Source organism: Euprymna scolopes, chromosome 32, assembly GCF_053919585.1.
Source record: "Euprymna scolopes isolate OS-2025 chromosome 32, ASM5391958v1, whole genome shotgun sequence".
NCBI lineage: Eukaryota > Metazoa > Mollusca > Cephalopoda > Sepiida > Sepiolidae > Euprymna > Euprymna scolopes.
Window position 1 is genome coordinate 77,822,026 of NC_136513.1, and position 15,978 is coordinate 77,838,003.

The window sequence follows — 15,978 nt, forward strand, 5'->3', positions numbered from 1 at the left end:
GCAATAGCATTCTGCTTCATTGTGAAATAAAAACAGACATAGAAAAACCCGCTAATTCTTCAAAGTTATTAAATAAGTGGTTGACAGTAGTTTTGTTTTATGGTACACTAGCGGGGGATACCCGGCGTTGCCCGGGTGTTTGGAGGTGTGTGTGGTTTTGGGTAAATCAAAACTCCGGGGGGAGGGGTTTAAAATAAAAAGTTTTGGTAGATAAGTATGAGGATCGAACCCGAACCCTTGAGGCAAAGTTGGAAATTAAAGTGTGAAAATAAACGTGCGATGCTAACCACTGGGCCACCGCGAAATATTAATGGAAACACGCTTGAATTTATTTAATTATTTAGAATTGGCAGGTGCACGTTTTAATGACTTAATGAGGTCAACTTTGACTGCGGGGTAGTATTTTTATTTACTGCGGGAACACTTATTTTTATCTTCCCAAGATGTTTGGGGGGGGGGCAGTCCCCATAAAAAGGGGATTGTCCAAATCAAATAGCAATTGTCTGATATAAGGAAAATTTCCACATTGATCGAAGCTGATTGCTTTCGGACATTTCCGGCGATCGCGACCGGAAAAATACTACCAGAATTAGTGTCGCTTTTATTATACAAAAAAGCCTAATCCACATGTGGTGAGCGAAAAATGTTTATCTTTTCAAAGTAGAGCAAATTAAATAGACAGGCGACCTCAGTTGTTAACTCGTAGCTATTATGATTTTGTGAGCCGACCAACCGCTTCTCGGGAGAAAAAAGTCTTTCTTGGACATACACAAGAAGCGAATATACATACACACACACACACACACATTTTCGCTTTTATATATAGAGAGATTAGAACCCCGGGATACGGTGGCCCGAGGATACTTTTTTTTTTCAGGTTACGATGTGAAATACGATGTTTTCCAACTCCTGGTTATAGTATTTGCCCCCGCCTTATGGTGTTATTCATAACTAGCCGGGGTGCCCGGCGTTTAGGTGGTGTATTAAGGATCTCCCCATAGGGGTGAGGGGTCAAAATAACAGTAGCGGAAGTTAAGTATGCAGGCAGGCTCGAACCTGTAACGCAAAGGTGAAAAAAAAGAGGTTAAAAAAATATGACGTCTTAGCCGACATTTCTATCGCCCGACCAGGAGTTCCGAACGTTGAAATTAAGCCTAGTCAATCGAAAAGACGACAATGACTTGCTAAAATATCGGCAAAAAGAAGCAACCCCAACCTTGTACAAAACTGCTCAGTTGAAGGAATATATGTTTTTGGCCAATTTTTCGATATTTGTCGCCTGAAGAATGGAGCTCTAAAACGATACCGATGTTATTTAATTATATACATGTGCTTTATATACTGTACTGTATTTTCTTACTAATTTTTAATGCTGTATTCCGGGGTTATACTGTATATATATATATATATATATATATATATATATATATATATATATAAAATGATGAAAATAATGGAAATAGTATTCCGACAAAATAGAGAAATAAAATACGGTTTTTTCCTTTTTATTTATATATATATATATATATATATATATATATATATATAAAATGGGGTTATTTAATACTGAATCCAGTAGTTTTAGAAAAAGATTTTATGCTTGAAGTTTTTTTTATTTATATTTTTAAATATTTATCCATGGAGTTTGGTTTTGGTTGTTCTGTTGTATGGCACACCAACCCCTCTCTAGCTATTTAATGCTGAATCGCATAATTTTGGAAAAGTTTTTGTTTCAAGTACCTTACATCGTCAAACACTCATTCCTGGTGCTCGGTTTAGTTGTTATCCTGAGAATTTTATTTATTTTTTACTTTGCACAATATGATACTTTAGGGAAAGGAAAGGAAAGAAAAGGGAAAGGAAAAAAAATACAAGCTGAGCATATGGAGTCCTCCTCCACGAGTGAAAAATTTACTTTCATCATGACTAATGTTTGTGCAAAGATTAAAAAAAAAATTTTTAAATCCAAGGCATGGTTTTTTAGAAAAGTGCGAACAAATTAAATAAATGGGAGTGAATTACTAGGTCTAAACCCTCCTTTGTCCGGAAGGGGGGGGGGGGTCAACAATAAAATTAATGTTTGATACTCTTTAGGTCAGGAAGCCAATATCTTTAGACAGTCTGATTTGGTAGCACCAAAGTGGAATGTATTGTGAATAGTCCGGATAATCCAAACATCTCAGTATATATCCATAACGTTTTGGACTAGAACTAGAAGAAATATTCATGAGCAAAGTTTCTTTCCAAGAAGTACTCGTCTGTGGAATAGGGCTACTTTCCAGCTAAATACAAAGTTTTTCAAATAAAATTTTGTTGAGCCATCCTCTCCTATCCAATTTCAACTCCTTACACGTTGTTTCACTACCCACCAGACAAACTAACTAGTCAACTTTTATCCTCTAGTAGCCTTTGGAACTTGATAACCGCTGGTGTTGAGAGATCAGTTAAAATTAAAAGACAAGAGTGCGCATGTGGGAAACAAACAGGAAGTCATTCTTTGAAACAAGTCATCTAGTTCACCTGCCCCCTCTCGTTTGAAGTCTTCACAGCAAAATTAACATTATCAGTAGAAGATATATTTTCAAACTAAAAAAATTCTAATCATGTAAACTAGTTCAATGTAATTTGTTAAGAAATTGTTGCAAATAAGTAGTAACCCACCTCAAAAAAAAACTTACTTCCAGTTTGATATGTGCTTAAAAAAAACAAAAAAACATTTTGGTTCAAATTGTGTAGAAGTACCAAAGGTATTTTCAAAATAAAAACCATGGAAATTATAAAAACCATTTTGATATTACCTCTAATATATAAGTGTGTGTGTGCACGCAAGTTTGTTCCCTATAAACTCCAAAACTGCTGGGCTGATTTTTTTTATAAAATGTCCTTTAAGTGTTCTTAAGATAGGTTTTGTATTGGAATGTCTTTGATAAATATTGATAATCAAAATAATCCGATGAAAGAAGGAACAGGCAATTTTGACCAAAGTAAAACACCATATACAGCATATATATATATATATATATATATATATATATATATATATATATATGTGTGTGTGTGTGTGTGTGTGTTTATTTCTAAGTTTTTGTTTCGGTTTAGAGTCAAGCTGATGTATCAGAGTTATTGTAATATACTTTTTATTTTTTTAAATCACAACTTTATAATATACTAGACTATTCGTGACCCGTTGGGTCAGTATGTTATATTAGCTATAGAATTAATGTATGAGCGTGACACTTGTGAAGTAAAGAATAGTTTTTTGTGACAAACATTTCTATGAAAGTATATTAAAATGAAAAAAAGAATATAGATAGATTTCTATGAGCCGTTCTGTTTATAATTTTTTTTTTTTTTCAAAAATAAACAAACTTACAGCCATTAAATTATAAGTGGTTTGCCATACTTTGAGGTAAATGTGCACTGAACAGATACCATAATACTTGAAGTTAAATTCAAATTTTCATATATCTTAGTTTAAACGGAAAAAAAAAAAAAAAAAAAAAAAAATTGGGACGCTGAAAACGTACACAGTAAAACAATATGTTTTATTGTCGCATTGATTATTTATTTATGTACGTATGCACAACCGGAAGTCGTAAACCGGATGTTGGGTTACAACACCCGTTACAAGGTCATTTGAGTTTTATAAATATAGATAATTGATAGAAAATTAACTATAACAATATATACAAAATTTGCATACATTAAAATATATTTAAGCATATTTTATGACTGGGCTATGCTGGACGTCCCTGCTAGCTTAAATACTTTTGCAGTTTTAACAAAAGAGCTACAATATCAGGGTGTCTCCATTTATGCTGAATATCCACAGAATGCCAACATCAATATATTTCATATGAAAGAGTCCACTATGGAATTTCCACAGTTTCATTAACACAAGTTGTGGAAAATTAAGTTTTAAACAAAAACAAATAAAAACAATTAAAAGAATCGTTTTTGCCATCGGAAATAGAAACGATTTTTTTCCGATTCCAATGCTTCAAATTGTTCCTAATTTTTCGATTCCCGATTCCGATTTAGCATCCCAACACTAATTACCACACAAGCAGAAAGACCCGGCATATAAAATCAACAGTAGATTCTCTACAGTGCAATGTAGACTATAAAGTATTGTGAACTATTTCACTGTGGGGAGGCATGCGAATCTTCCTCCTGGTGCACCGTCATGGGTCCCCAACTAAAGCAAGCAATAAATTGATTTGATTGAAAAAGGAGCGATTTTACCAATTTCAATGATGATAAAAATATGGGCATGAACAATTTGATTATCACTCGATCCCAAGCAACGTTGGCTCTACCTGCTAGTGTGATATTTAGAAAATTGTTGAAAACAAATCATATTTTCCCCTCTACGAAGAAGAAAAAAAAGTTTTGTGCAAAATGTGTAGAACGCTAATTATGAAAAACAATTTGAATTGGTTAAAAAATAAAAAAATGTTTGAGAAACTATTTTATTATATGCATGGATATAAAATCCATATGATAATCGAAATAGAAGCGGTGTAATACATATTTACCAATATTTTGAAGTTGTCTTCTCTTTCTTGATTAAGCTTTTTTTGGTTTTCCGATCAAGTACCTTCTTGAAGAAAACGGGACTGATGATGCCTTTTCTATTTCCTCTGCTTAAGATAACTCCACTCTTTGAAAGGAAGAACTTTATTCCACTTTTAAGAGCTTTTTCCAGATTTATATAAATCAATACTTGGCTATTATATCTCATCTTAGTGATCCCACCACCAGGTTCACCACTGACAAAATGAATATGGGTCCGACCCATAGTTTTTAATCCTGATTCTTTAATATTTTTCCAGGCCCTGTAGGTAGTTCCATGAACAATGCAAGGTTGTTTCTTGGCATTTACGATGGGGCAGAGTTCCAATGAATCCACATTCTTCATATTGTACCATTTCATAATCTTGATCATGAGATCATTATGATGATCATATTGAAGATGGAATTTCTGTTCATATTCATCTTCCACGATTCTGACAATATCATGTTCATCCACATTCCTGAATTTGGGTAGATTTAAAATGTCCTTTACATAGACATATCCAGCCTTATCCATGTACAGGTTCATATTGTTAGCTCCGTGACGAAGTATGTAAACAAGATTTTTTGATAAATCATCAACATCCAAGGCTTTTTGTTTCCTTCGGAAATTCCTAAAATGATCATTCTTCTTAATGTAATTAGACATTGTCTTCCAAATTAGAAAAGCAGATATTAATTGCTAAAACAAACGATGGATTAAATAATTGAAAACTGCAACTGAGAAGAACGTAAATAAAAAACTCATCTACTTTCTTTTTGTCTTTCTAAGAAACTTATTTAGTTTCACTTATGGGATTTCATAGAAAAGCTAAAAAGAGAAAAGGAGCACAAGAGAAAAGGAGCACAAGAGAACAAGAGAAAAGGAGAACAAGAGAAAAGGAGAACAAGAGAAAAGGAGAACAAGAGAAAAGGAGAACAAGAGAAAAGGAGAACAAGAGAAAAGGAGAAGAGAAAAAGAAAAAGAAAAGAAAAAAGAAAAAAGAAAGAAAAAAAAGAAATAAAAGAAAAAGAAAAAAGAAAAAAAAAGAAAAAAAAAGAAAAGAAAAAAGGAAAAAAAGAATAGAAAAAAAAAGAAAAAATAGAAAACAAAAAAAACAAGAAAAAGAAAGAAAAGAAAGAAAGAAAAAAGAAAGAAAAGAAGAGAAGAAAAGAAAGAAAAGAAGAGAAGAAAAGAAAGAAGAGAAGAAAAGAAAGAAGAGAAGAAAAGAAAGAAGAGAAGAAAAGAAAGAAGAGAAGAAAAGAAAGAAGAGAAGAAAAGAAAGAAGAGAAGAAAAGAAAGAAGAGAAGAAAAGAAAGAAGAGAAGAAAAGAAAGAAGAGAAGAAAAGAAAGAAGAGAAGAAAAGAAAGAAATAAGAAAAGAAAGAAATAAGAAAAGAAAGAAATAAGAAAAGAAAGAAATAAGAAAAGAAAGAAATAAGAAAAGAAAGAAATAAGAAAAGAAAGAAAAGAAAGAAAGAAAAGAAAGAAAAGAAAGAAAAGAAAGAAAGAAAAGAAAGAAAGAAAGAAAGAAAAGAGAGAAAGAAAAGAAAAGAAAAGAAAAGAAAGAAAAGAAAAGAAAGAAAAGAAAAGAAAGAAAAGAAAAGAAAAGAAAAGAAAAGAAAGAAAAGAAAAGAAAGAAAAGAAAAGAAAGAAAGAAAAGAAAGAAAGAAAAGAAAGAAAGAAAGAAAAGAAAGGAAAAAAGGAAAAAAAGAAAAAAGGAAAAAAAGAAAAAAGAAAAAGAAAAGAAAAAGAAAAAGAAAAGAAAAAGAAAAGAAAAGAAAAATGAAAGAAAAAAAGAAAGCAAAAAAAAGCAAAAAAGAAAAAAAGAAAGCAAAAAGCAAAAAAGCAAAAAAAAGAAAGCAAAAAAAAAGAAAAAAGAAAGCAAAAAAAGAAGAAAGCAAAAAAGAAAAAGAAAGCAAAAAAGAAAAAGAAAGCAAAAAAGAAAAAGAAAGCAAAAAAGAAAAAAAGCAAAAAAAGAAAGCAAAAAAAGAAAGCAAAAAAGAAAAAAGAAAAAAGAAAAGAGAAAAAAAGAGAAAAAAAGAAAAGAAAAAGAAAAAAAGAAAGATTCCCTGAATTTCAATTCCTGCTTAAGCTATAAATCAGACACTTTCTGGAATCAAAATTGAACAAAATCGGAATCAGGATTAATTTGTTTCCATTATATATTGATTTGGATTTTAAAAGAACAGCAAGTGATACAAAACGGCTCTGTTCAAGGAATTAATTCTTACGTATCTTGAGATTGGTATATTTTTAGTTATTAACTCTTTCGATCGTGACCCAATTGAGCAATAACATTATTAGAAGGCCAAATTATCAGGTGTTGTCTTTTTAGCTATGTTGCTAGGGCCGGTATATCAGCCATGCAGGGTTGAAAAGGTTAATAAAATTATGAAAACCATGTCTGCAAGCTTTACCTCTTTTTTTATGCGACATTTTTTCATACATACCATTTACCAGGGTCAAAAGCCACTCAAGATTAAGGGTTAATATAGCATTACAAGCGTATGCTGTATTTTCATGGATATCAGCAATATTACATACCTGATGTGTTTCAACAAGTCATATCTTTTATTTGTTGGTCAATTTTTAAAAGAATTACATTGATGGAAAGAGAATTAAAATAAGCATTCCAATGATATTCATTTATTTTTCTTTTATGAGTTCAATATTTTTATGTTCCAAGTTAAAAATGAAAAAAACGATAAAAAAACGACAACAAAAACTGTTTTGTTTTTTCAATGTTTACATTTCATAAGTTACATTTGGATACGTATGCGCAGGGTTAAATTTGATTGGCTATGGCTGAAATTTTACAGGCTATATAAACAAGGAAGTCCATCTCTACTGGTGTTTGATTTTTATTTTTACGACCACAGGAAGCAAAGTTACAACCGAGCAAAGTTGACGGAGAATATTTCAAAATTGATAAGATAAATCAGTATATATCATCCATTTTCATATAGATAATAGTTTCAGAATTATTTTCACGTATAATATGTAAATATCTGAATTATTAATTGTGCGGAAAATTCTTTAAAATGTTATCTTATAGAAATTCAAATCCCTTTACAAAAAAACGGCTCGCGAAGCGCCAATGCACTGAGCTGACCAAAGTATTCTCTTAAAAATAGAAAACTGTTTTTCCGCTTTCGTCTTACTAGACTAGTTATTTTTTTATTCTGAGTTTGTCAATTTAAAAAATATTATTCCAAGTTTTTTTTAATTTGATTTTCAAACAATACTATTTTGTTGCTTTTAACGCTTGTAGTACACACGCACTAAAAGTGTTAAAAAAAAAAAAACAACAACAAAATGTACTAACTACATGCGTTTAACTTCTAACTTGTACTTAAGGTAGAATTGTCAAAAAAAAAAAAAAAAAGTTTTTATATATATATATATATAAAAACAAATAAAAAAGGTACTTGTGCACTTCTGTTACCATGCTGAAATAATATTTAGAAACCCATTCTTAACATGGGGAAGGAAGGGTGTTTTTGTTAACTATTCTGTACTTTCACCTAATAATTAAATAAAGATATTGTGAAACTTGAATTTATTTTTAACTCATTGTCAAGACCATTTTTTTGAATCTGTAAAACAAATGCGTTTTTTTTTTTTAACTGAGGATATCTAAATAATGATAATAATAATTAGGCGGTTCGATAAAGAATTTTATTATGATGCATTTTGTAAATTTTTACCTTGTTTACACCTTAACATTTTCTTTTAAAATGACTACCTTTTAAGATTTTCGGGTATGCTGAAAACGAATATTGCATTTAAATTTTCCGCAAATAAGTAGCTTTCCGGATATTAAGCAATGTCATTTCTTACGTTATTGCTGGTGGCTATCTTGGTATGCGCATTTGTGCATAGTTTCTCAGGGTTGCGCTTGCACGCACCAAGATAGCCACCATAAGAAATGATATTGCTTAATATCCGGAAAACTACTTATTTGCAGAAAATTTAAATGCGATGTTCGTTTTCAGCATACCCTAAAACCTAAAGAAGTAATCATTTTAAATGTCATGGTGAAAACAAGGTAAAAAATTACCGTTTTATTTCTTTGTTTACATAGTTGAATTTTCAGTAAAACAACAGAATAGAAATAACAAAAATTACCATCACCTGGTGAATATATAGTTGTTGTTTATCAGGATTCCTGCTATCCTGGTACTGTGAAAGTTATATCAAGGATCCATGTAGAGTATGATTTCTGGTTGCATCTCAGAAAATAGGGGTATATTTTGGGCCAGAGGATTTACAAAATTGAAAATTGAACTGGTCCCAAAATGCATAAGTTTTGGTCGACTATGGGAATTTCCATCTTTTACAGAAATCCAAATGTTGAAATTAAGCATAATCAATCCAACCAATATGATGACTTACGAAAATGGAGACGCAAAAATCGATCTCTCCTTGTAGAAAACTGGCTAATTGAGGGTGAAGTAATTAATGTTTTTGGCCAATTTTTCGATATTTGTCGTCCGAGATGTTGAGTTTCAAAATGATACAGATCGTCAGGATCTGTCATGTCTGTCAAAAGTTTTTGGCAGACATACAAACATACATTCACACAAATTGACGATTGAGATTTATATTATAGATGAAGACTAATCCGTTCAGCTGCATAAACTTTTCATATTGTGAAGAAACGGATCTTGAAATGTCCTACATGTACACAGGTATTTGAGTACACACTTTTTCAATTGGTTCTTTCATTTTTTGGCAATCGTTTCAGGTTTTCACCATTTTGAACATTGTTACACTTATTAAAAGTTAATTTTCTGTTTTTTTTTGTTTCTTTTTTTGTTAATTTTACTGTCAGAATGCATTAATTGTTGCAAATCAATCTCAAAGGGTGTATACACTATTTTGGGACACCTTGTTTATATTGATAATCTGATATTGTCTCACCACCTTTTTTTATCTACAAAGTGTTCACCACACATCAAGGCCCTGAGGCCACTTGAGGATAAGGGTTAATGTGTGTACAATTGTCAGTGAGATAATGTAGTTATCGTTTGTGATGGGAGATTTGGAATAAATATATTATTTCCGCGGACTATTCAATATGATCTTGTTTACGTTGGACTTGAAGACAATATTGTCATCAGCTGGAAAGCAGACCACGGAACAGAATTCCACAGGTGGGCAGTTCTAGGAAATAAGCTTTGTTGAATCCACATTCAGGTTTAGGCACAGACAAAGAGTAGGGGAAATTATTGATAGTGATTTTGGCTAGACAAGTGTTTTTTGTGGAAGATTGGGGAGAGGTGGGGCATAGATTGGAGTTTAGTCAAACACTTGCCATAAAAATAAGTATAGCGTAGAGACAGGTTTGCAACGTTTCTTCTGTGGGAAAGAGGCTGCAGCGAAGAAAACAGCACATCATCTACTAGATTAAAAAGTCAGTTTTAAACTGTCAAGGCAGGATAGGGTGTCAGAGCAGTTCCTGCCCAGATATGGCAACAGTACTTCATCCTAAGACAAACTTGGCTCTTATACAGGTAGAAAATCAGCAATGAGATCGACTGGAGCAGTAGAAGGATCCAATCATTTCTCCAGTAAACTTGGCAACAGATTTGATGTATGTACTCTATTTCAGATGAGGAGTGAAGATTAGACCAAGAAGTTTATCTAAACATGGAGTTTCCTCAAGACAAGAGCCACCTAATACTTAACCCTTATCCTTGTGTGGCTTCCAGTTCTTAAGTGGTGACCTTCTAAGTAAAATATACATACATATATATACACGCACACATAATATATATATATATGTATATTTAACTGGTTCCCAATCACTGTGGCATGGCACATTGATGTGCTGCAAATAGGTTATAAGTGAAGTTAAAAATTATTATAGGTGGAAAACAGCTTATTAGAATCAGAGTTGTTTGTATTAATACTAACTAATGTTAGTATTATTACAAATGTGATATTGATGCTTAAATATAAAGAAAGTAAAATGTACAATAAATCGATTGTTTATATTCCTTGATATTTTCAGTTTTCCATAAGAATAAACATTGGTAAGTATTGCCTAATACTCATTTTTTGTGGTAACTGAAAAGTTATAGAACTCAATAGTGTCGCCATGTAAAAAAAGCTTGGGAACCACTGGTATGTAAAATTGCATCATACCAGGGTCAGAGGAAAGCATTTTGTAAAATTCAAGATGGATGAAAGTGGTCAAAATACTTGAGTTACACAATGAAGGAATATATTTTTTGGGGGAAAAAAAAAAAAAAAAAAAAAAAATACAAAGAAATACACGTGGGCATATCAAAACAATAACACCTGTCATGGATAAACACATTGCTAGAACGGCTTGAAAAGTCGAATCTTTAGAGCAAAAAAGATTAAAGCTACAATATCATATGCAGCCTCGGAGAGAACAAATTAGTGGATGCATCAAGAAGCGGGGAAAGAAAAAACAACAAAATAACACGGAAAAAGAGTTGAGAGACTCTAGAGTCCCAAGGCAACATCTGTTCACACAGTGCAACATTTACAATTTGCCAAAGAAAAGCAAACACGAGTCATTCTATGGTGAAAAGATATTCGCCCTGGATGATCCAGATGGCTTCTGATATTATCGGCATGACTACTTAGAAATGCCTCATAAAATGTTTTCGACCATAGAATGGTGCTGAAAATCTCACAGAAAACTTGATTGTTCAGGAGTGCATAAATTGCCCGGGCTGACTTTTGTGTTTGAAAGTACTAAAGTTAGAATTTGTTTGATTAACCAGGGCTTTATGTTGCGAGTGGAACAGTTTCATTTGCGAGTGATTTTTTTCAGGTGTCGACTAGAAAGAATAAAACACCTACCTATTGGCTATTAAGTTTTTTCACTAACAATCTTCCAAAGCTCAGTGAAAAATATCTTTAATCTTTATCTTCTATATATATAAAAGCCAAACGTCTGTGTGTATGTATGTATGTTTGTTTGTAACGCTAAAACTTTTGAAAGACGGAACCAAACTTGACAAATTTGGTATCATATCGAAGCCCCATCACCCGGATGACAAATATCGAAATTTCACGTCAAACGGACCACTAGAAGTTGGTCAACTGATCAGTTATCTTCGAGGGGGCCCCCCAAAAAACAAAGAAAAGCAAACACGAGTCATTCTATGGTGAAAAGATATTCGCCCTGGATGATCCAGATGGCTTCTGATATTATCGGCATGACTACTTAGAAATACCTCATAAAATGTTTTCGACCATAGAATGGTGCTGAAAATCTCACAGAAAACTTGATTGTTCAGGAGTGCATAAATTGCCCGGGCTGACTTTTGTGTTTGAAAGTACTAAAGTTAGAATTTGTTTGATTAACCAGGGCTTTATGTTGCGAGTGGAACAGTTTCATTTGCGAGTGATTTTTTTCAGGTGTCGACTAGAAAGAATAAAACACCTACCTATTGGCTATTATGTTTTTTCACTAACAATCTTCAAAAGCTCAGTGAAAAATATCTTTAATCTTTATTTAAAATATAAAACAAAACAGCAAAGAAGGTGAAACAATGTAACATCTTAGCGAAAACCAGAAGTAGCGAGCATTGGAATTTTGGAGCGTTTGGGTTAGGGTAGTCAATCAAAAGGAGATGATGACTTGCAAAAATGTTTACGAAAAAAGTGACCTCTCCTTGTAGAAAACTGCCCAGTTGAGGGTGAAGGTTTTTGACCAATTTTTTGATGTTTGTTGTCAGAGAGAGCAAGTTTTAAAACGACACCGATTTTGTCACGTTCTGACGCATCTGTCGAAAGTTTTTGAGACATACAAACACACATTTTGCCTTTTATATATTAAATTATCAATAATATAAAAAATAAAATTACTCAAAACTAAGATATTTTCACAAAAATAGAAACTAACTACAATTACAAGTCAGTTTTTAAACCAATGCATTTCAGATGAAAACATTACATATTTACACGTCATGGCTAAATTAGCATAAATTCCAAAACAAATTATAAAAATGAACTAGTAAATGAAATATCCGTTTGTTGGTGGCATTTTCATCAGTGCTGGAAAATGAAAGAAATTAACAATTCTTCAGAGTTTTTTTTTTTTTTTTTTGGGGGGGGGGGGGTTAAATTTTTTTAAGAATTATTTCTATATATTTGAGTTACGACATATCAACCTCATAGTTAGATAAGAGGAACCAAAAATTTTTGCCTTTGGATTTAGGAGGAAACAAAAGTAGAACTTGTTAGGAATAGGTATCCAAAAATCCAATATCATTTTCAAGACTAGCAAATGTTAACAAACTTAACCAAACGAACTGAATGTATTATTATTCGTGATTATTTATATTGGTGATTTTTTAAACGGGTGCATGTCAGGTGAAAACATTACGTACTTACGTGTCATGCCGAAATTAGTATAAATTCCAAAAGTTATGAAAAAAATGATCCAGTAGATGATGTGCTAGAAATATTTATTAAAAAAAAAAAAAAATCAGCCAGATATATGGATTAAAGATGGCAGTCCAGATCATTTAGTCAAAATTATCGATTGCAGTTACCTCCCCTTGATCTTGCAAACTTTTCATTAAAAAATGTATTAAAACTCAATAAATAACTAATCTTGAAAATTTTCAGTTTTACTTGTAATTATTTTTCTACTGGATCAATTTTTGAACTTTGTAATAATTTTGGCATGACATAAAAATAGGTAAGGCTTTCACCTGAAATGGGTCGACTTAAAAACATAAACAAGTACCAAAGTCACTTCCAAGAAAAATGGTCCCTTTCCTTCCGATATAAATATAAAATGGTAACAGCTGGTTTTACTTTCACTAGAGAAAGAATCTATATTAAGAAAATAGTTCCACAAAGAAAATTACTAACATATGTTGAGTTATTCTTATTTTATATAATCTAAAAGATTACATCTATTTGTTCATTTTGGTAAAATTTGTCGTCATGACAAAAATATTTACTCCTATACACCTACCTGGTGTTGCCTAGGATGCATTGAAATCATTCTCATTAAATTTTAGTGTTTGCACATTTTTTAAACTTGAAAATAGAAAAGGAAATAAAATAGTTGCAAGGGCAGACAATTCATTGATTCTTAAATTAAAAAGTTGTTTCCCTTGATGAACTTGATTTTTTTTTTTTAGTAATGCAAGAAAAATGTTCCATCTTATTAGAGTTAGACCAAGTAATTCTTAAAAATAATCTAAAAAAGTTTGTTTTTTTTTCTTATGGAAGTTGCTTCAGACAAGGCATGAAGCTACTTGATGCAACAAGCTAAAAATAAGAAACTTCAAGATCAAATACTAGCCAACGACTAGTTAAATGGATAGATTCCAACCCTAACAATTGCAATTCTTACCCCTTAGTCAAAACCATCATTCATGGAATGCGAGAACTAAAGGATGGTAAAACACTGATATGAGTGCAAATGCTGGGTCCTTACTCAATCCTCTCTCGATTGCAATACAATGACAAATGAATTAGATGGATGTGCAATGTGACATTTGTGACCCAATCATTTATGGTGGTTGGATTTTGCAGTAATAATGATTATTAATAGAGCTGAGTTGGAGATTTTATTATATTAACAATCCCGGGTGATTCCTGATTGCTTAGCTGACTCCATTTGTTTGGTTGATGACTAAACCAAAATAAGGAAAAATAACTTCAATTAAATGGATTCAGGATTGATAATAATATTTAATAATATTTTGTGAAAGAAACCATCGATTTAGAGAGAATAGCATTAAAGCTGTTTTGGCTAAACTTGTGAAACAGTATTTGACCTGAGAGTCAATCCTCAAGGTTTGCTCAGCTTGAGAAGCCTTCGATAGAAAGTTACTTATTATGCACAGGTGATTTTACCAAATTGGCCAATCCGGGTGAATTCAATTCTGATAATGCAGAGGCTGATTGGTTGAACGAGACTCCAGACCTTGCCTGCCCTTTCCCACTTCCTGACTATAAAAAGGCATGCACAAGCAGATTTTAGCAGAATCAGAACTAGCTCCCAGCTGCAAACACCTCCCCCACGCGAGGCACTAAACCCCCACTCTTACTGAACATTACAAGAGAGAGAGACAGAGAGAGGAAAGAAAAAAGAAACAAATCATGTGTCACAGATTTTTTCTTTATCTGAAAATACTGTTACATACAACTGTAAATATTTGTTTAAAAAAAAAAAAATGCATTTTTTTTCCCCCATTTAATCCCATTGGACAATACTGAAATATTGTATTCAATATATTTCTTGTAAAAACAAGAATTGACTGAAGTTTTTATTCACTGTCCAAAGGATTTGTAACTTAACTACCAAACGGAACAGTCTACTTGAGTTAAATTCCTCCGGTAAACAGAAACAGGCACCTACCCTTGGGTTGGGTGCAGACTGTGGTCTGTGTCGCAACTATTTTCCCTAGAGACCGAGTTGGTTTCCTTTTTTTTTCCTTGCAAACCATTTCTGAAAAGAGGTTTAACAGGAATTGCACATGAAATCCTGTCATCATATAGACGATCAAGGCCAAGCTGCTGAACTATCCTGGGTGTTCTGAAATCAGAACTACCTAGAACTGCACTTATGTACCAGTGAACACTCCTTTGAGGTTACATTTGGTGCTTTCATAACTGGGATGTAACCCTCGGGAACTCCATAACCTCTTTGTCAGTTACACATTTGATCAAAGCCAACATATTACGAGGAGCATTCCAAAAGTAATGCTTTGTTATTTTGTTTTTTTTTTCCACCCAAAGGGACCAGAGGGGATTGCAAATTGTATTGCTATGACGACTGAGCGTATGCATTCATGATCTGAAAGTTTCATCTGTTGCAGATACTGATATTGTGAGACTATATGAAAGCAACTCCCTGTCATGGACGTGCATCAGAAGCAGAGATGCGTCACTGAATTCTTCTATGCAGAAAAAAATTGAACTGATGAACATTCACGGGCACCCATTAAATGTTTACGAAGCTCATGCAGTTGATGTCAGCACAGTTAGATGAGTTTGTTGGTTTCAGAGTGGCGACATATGCGAGTGACAGAGCACACGCTTGACTTTTACGGTTGAAGCATCAAAAGAGGCTGGCGAAAATGCATTGATAATGATGATGATTATATGGAGGAAAATCGCTTTTTTTTATTGGTACCACTTCTGTCTTTGTAACTCTTAAACATTTAAGTTTAAAAAATAAGACCTTACTTTTGGAATCACCCTAATACGTTGGTAGATTTGTTGAAAGCACTACCTTTGCCTAGCATAGAAGTTATATTAAAGACGAATCTGTTACGCTCGTATGGTCGTGTGGTGTGTTTAGCCTCTTGGATAAACTGTTCCAGAAGAATGAATATCTTGAATTGCAAAGTTGTCCATTCATAGAAAATTTGTAAAGTAATGATTGGATACAATCATACTGACTGGAATTTG

General features: G+C 32.5%; 1 protein-coding gene across 8 annotated transcripts in view; it reads right to left on the minus strand.

The window, feature by feature from the left end:
• LOC145256445 (SRSF protein kinase 1-like) overlaps positions 1-15,978 on the minus strand; it is a 583,024-nt gene that overhangs the window by 341,101 nt on the left and 225,945 nt on the right. For 4 of the 8 annotated variants that reach the window (XM_080115357.1, XM_080115355.1, XM_080115356.1 and 1 more), the window contains exon 1: positions 4,539-5,320. The exons of the other annotated variants lie outside the window; for them this stretch is intronic. In XM_080115357.1, coding sequence (XP_079971483.1) covers positions 4,539-5,224 — 686 coding nt within the window. In that variant the 5' untranslated portion in view covers positions 5,225-5,320. Of the gene's footprint in view, positions 1-4,538; positions 5,321-15,978 lie in introns of those variants that run through there. 8 annotated transcript variants of the gene reach the window in all.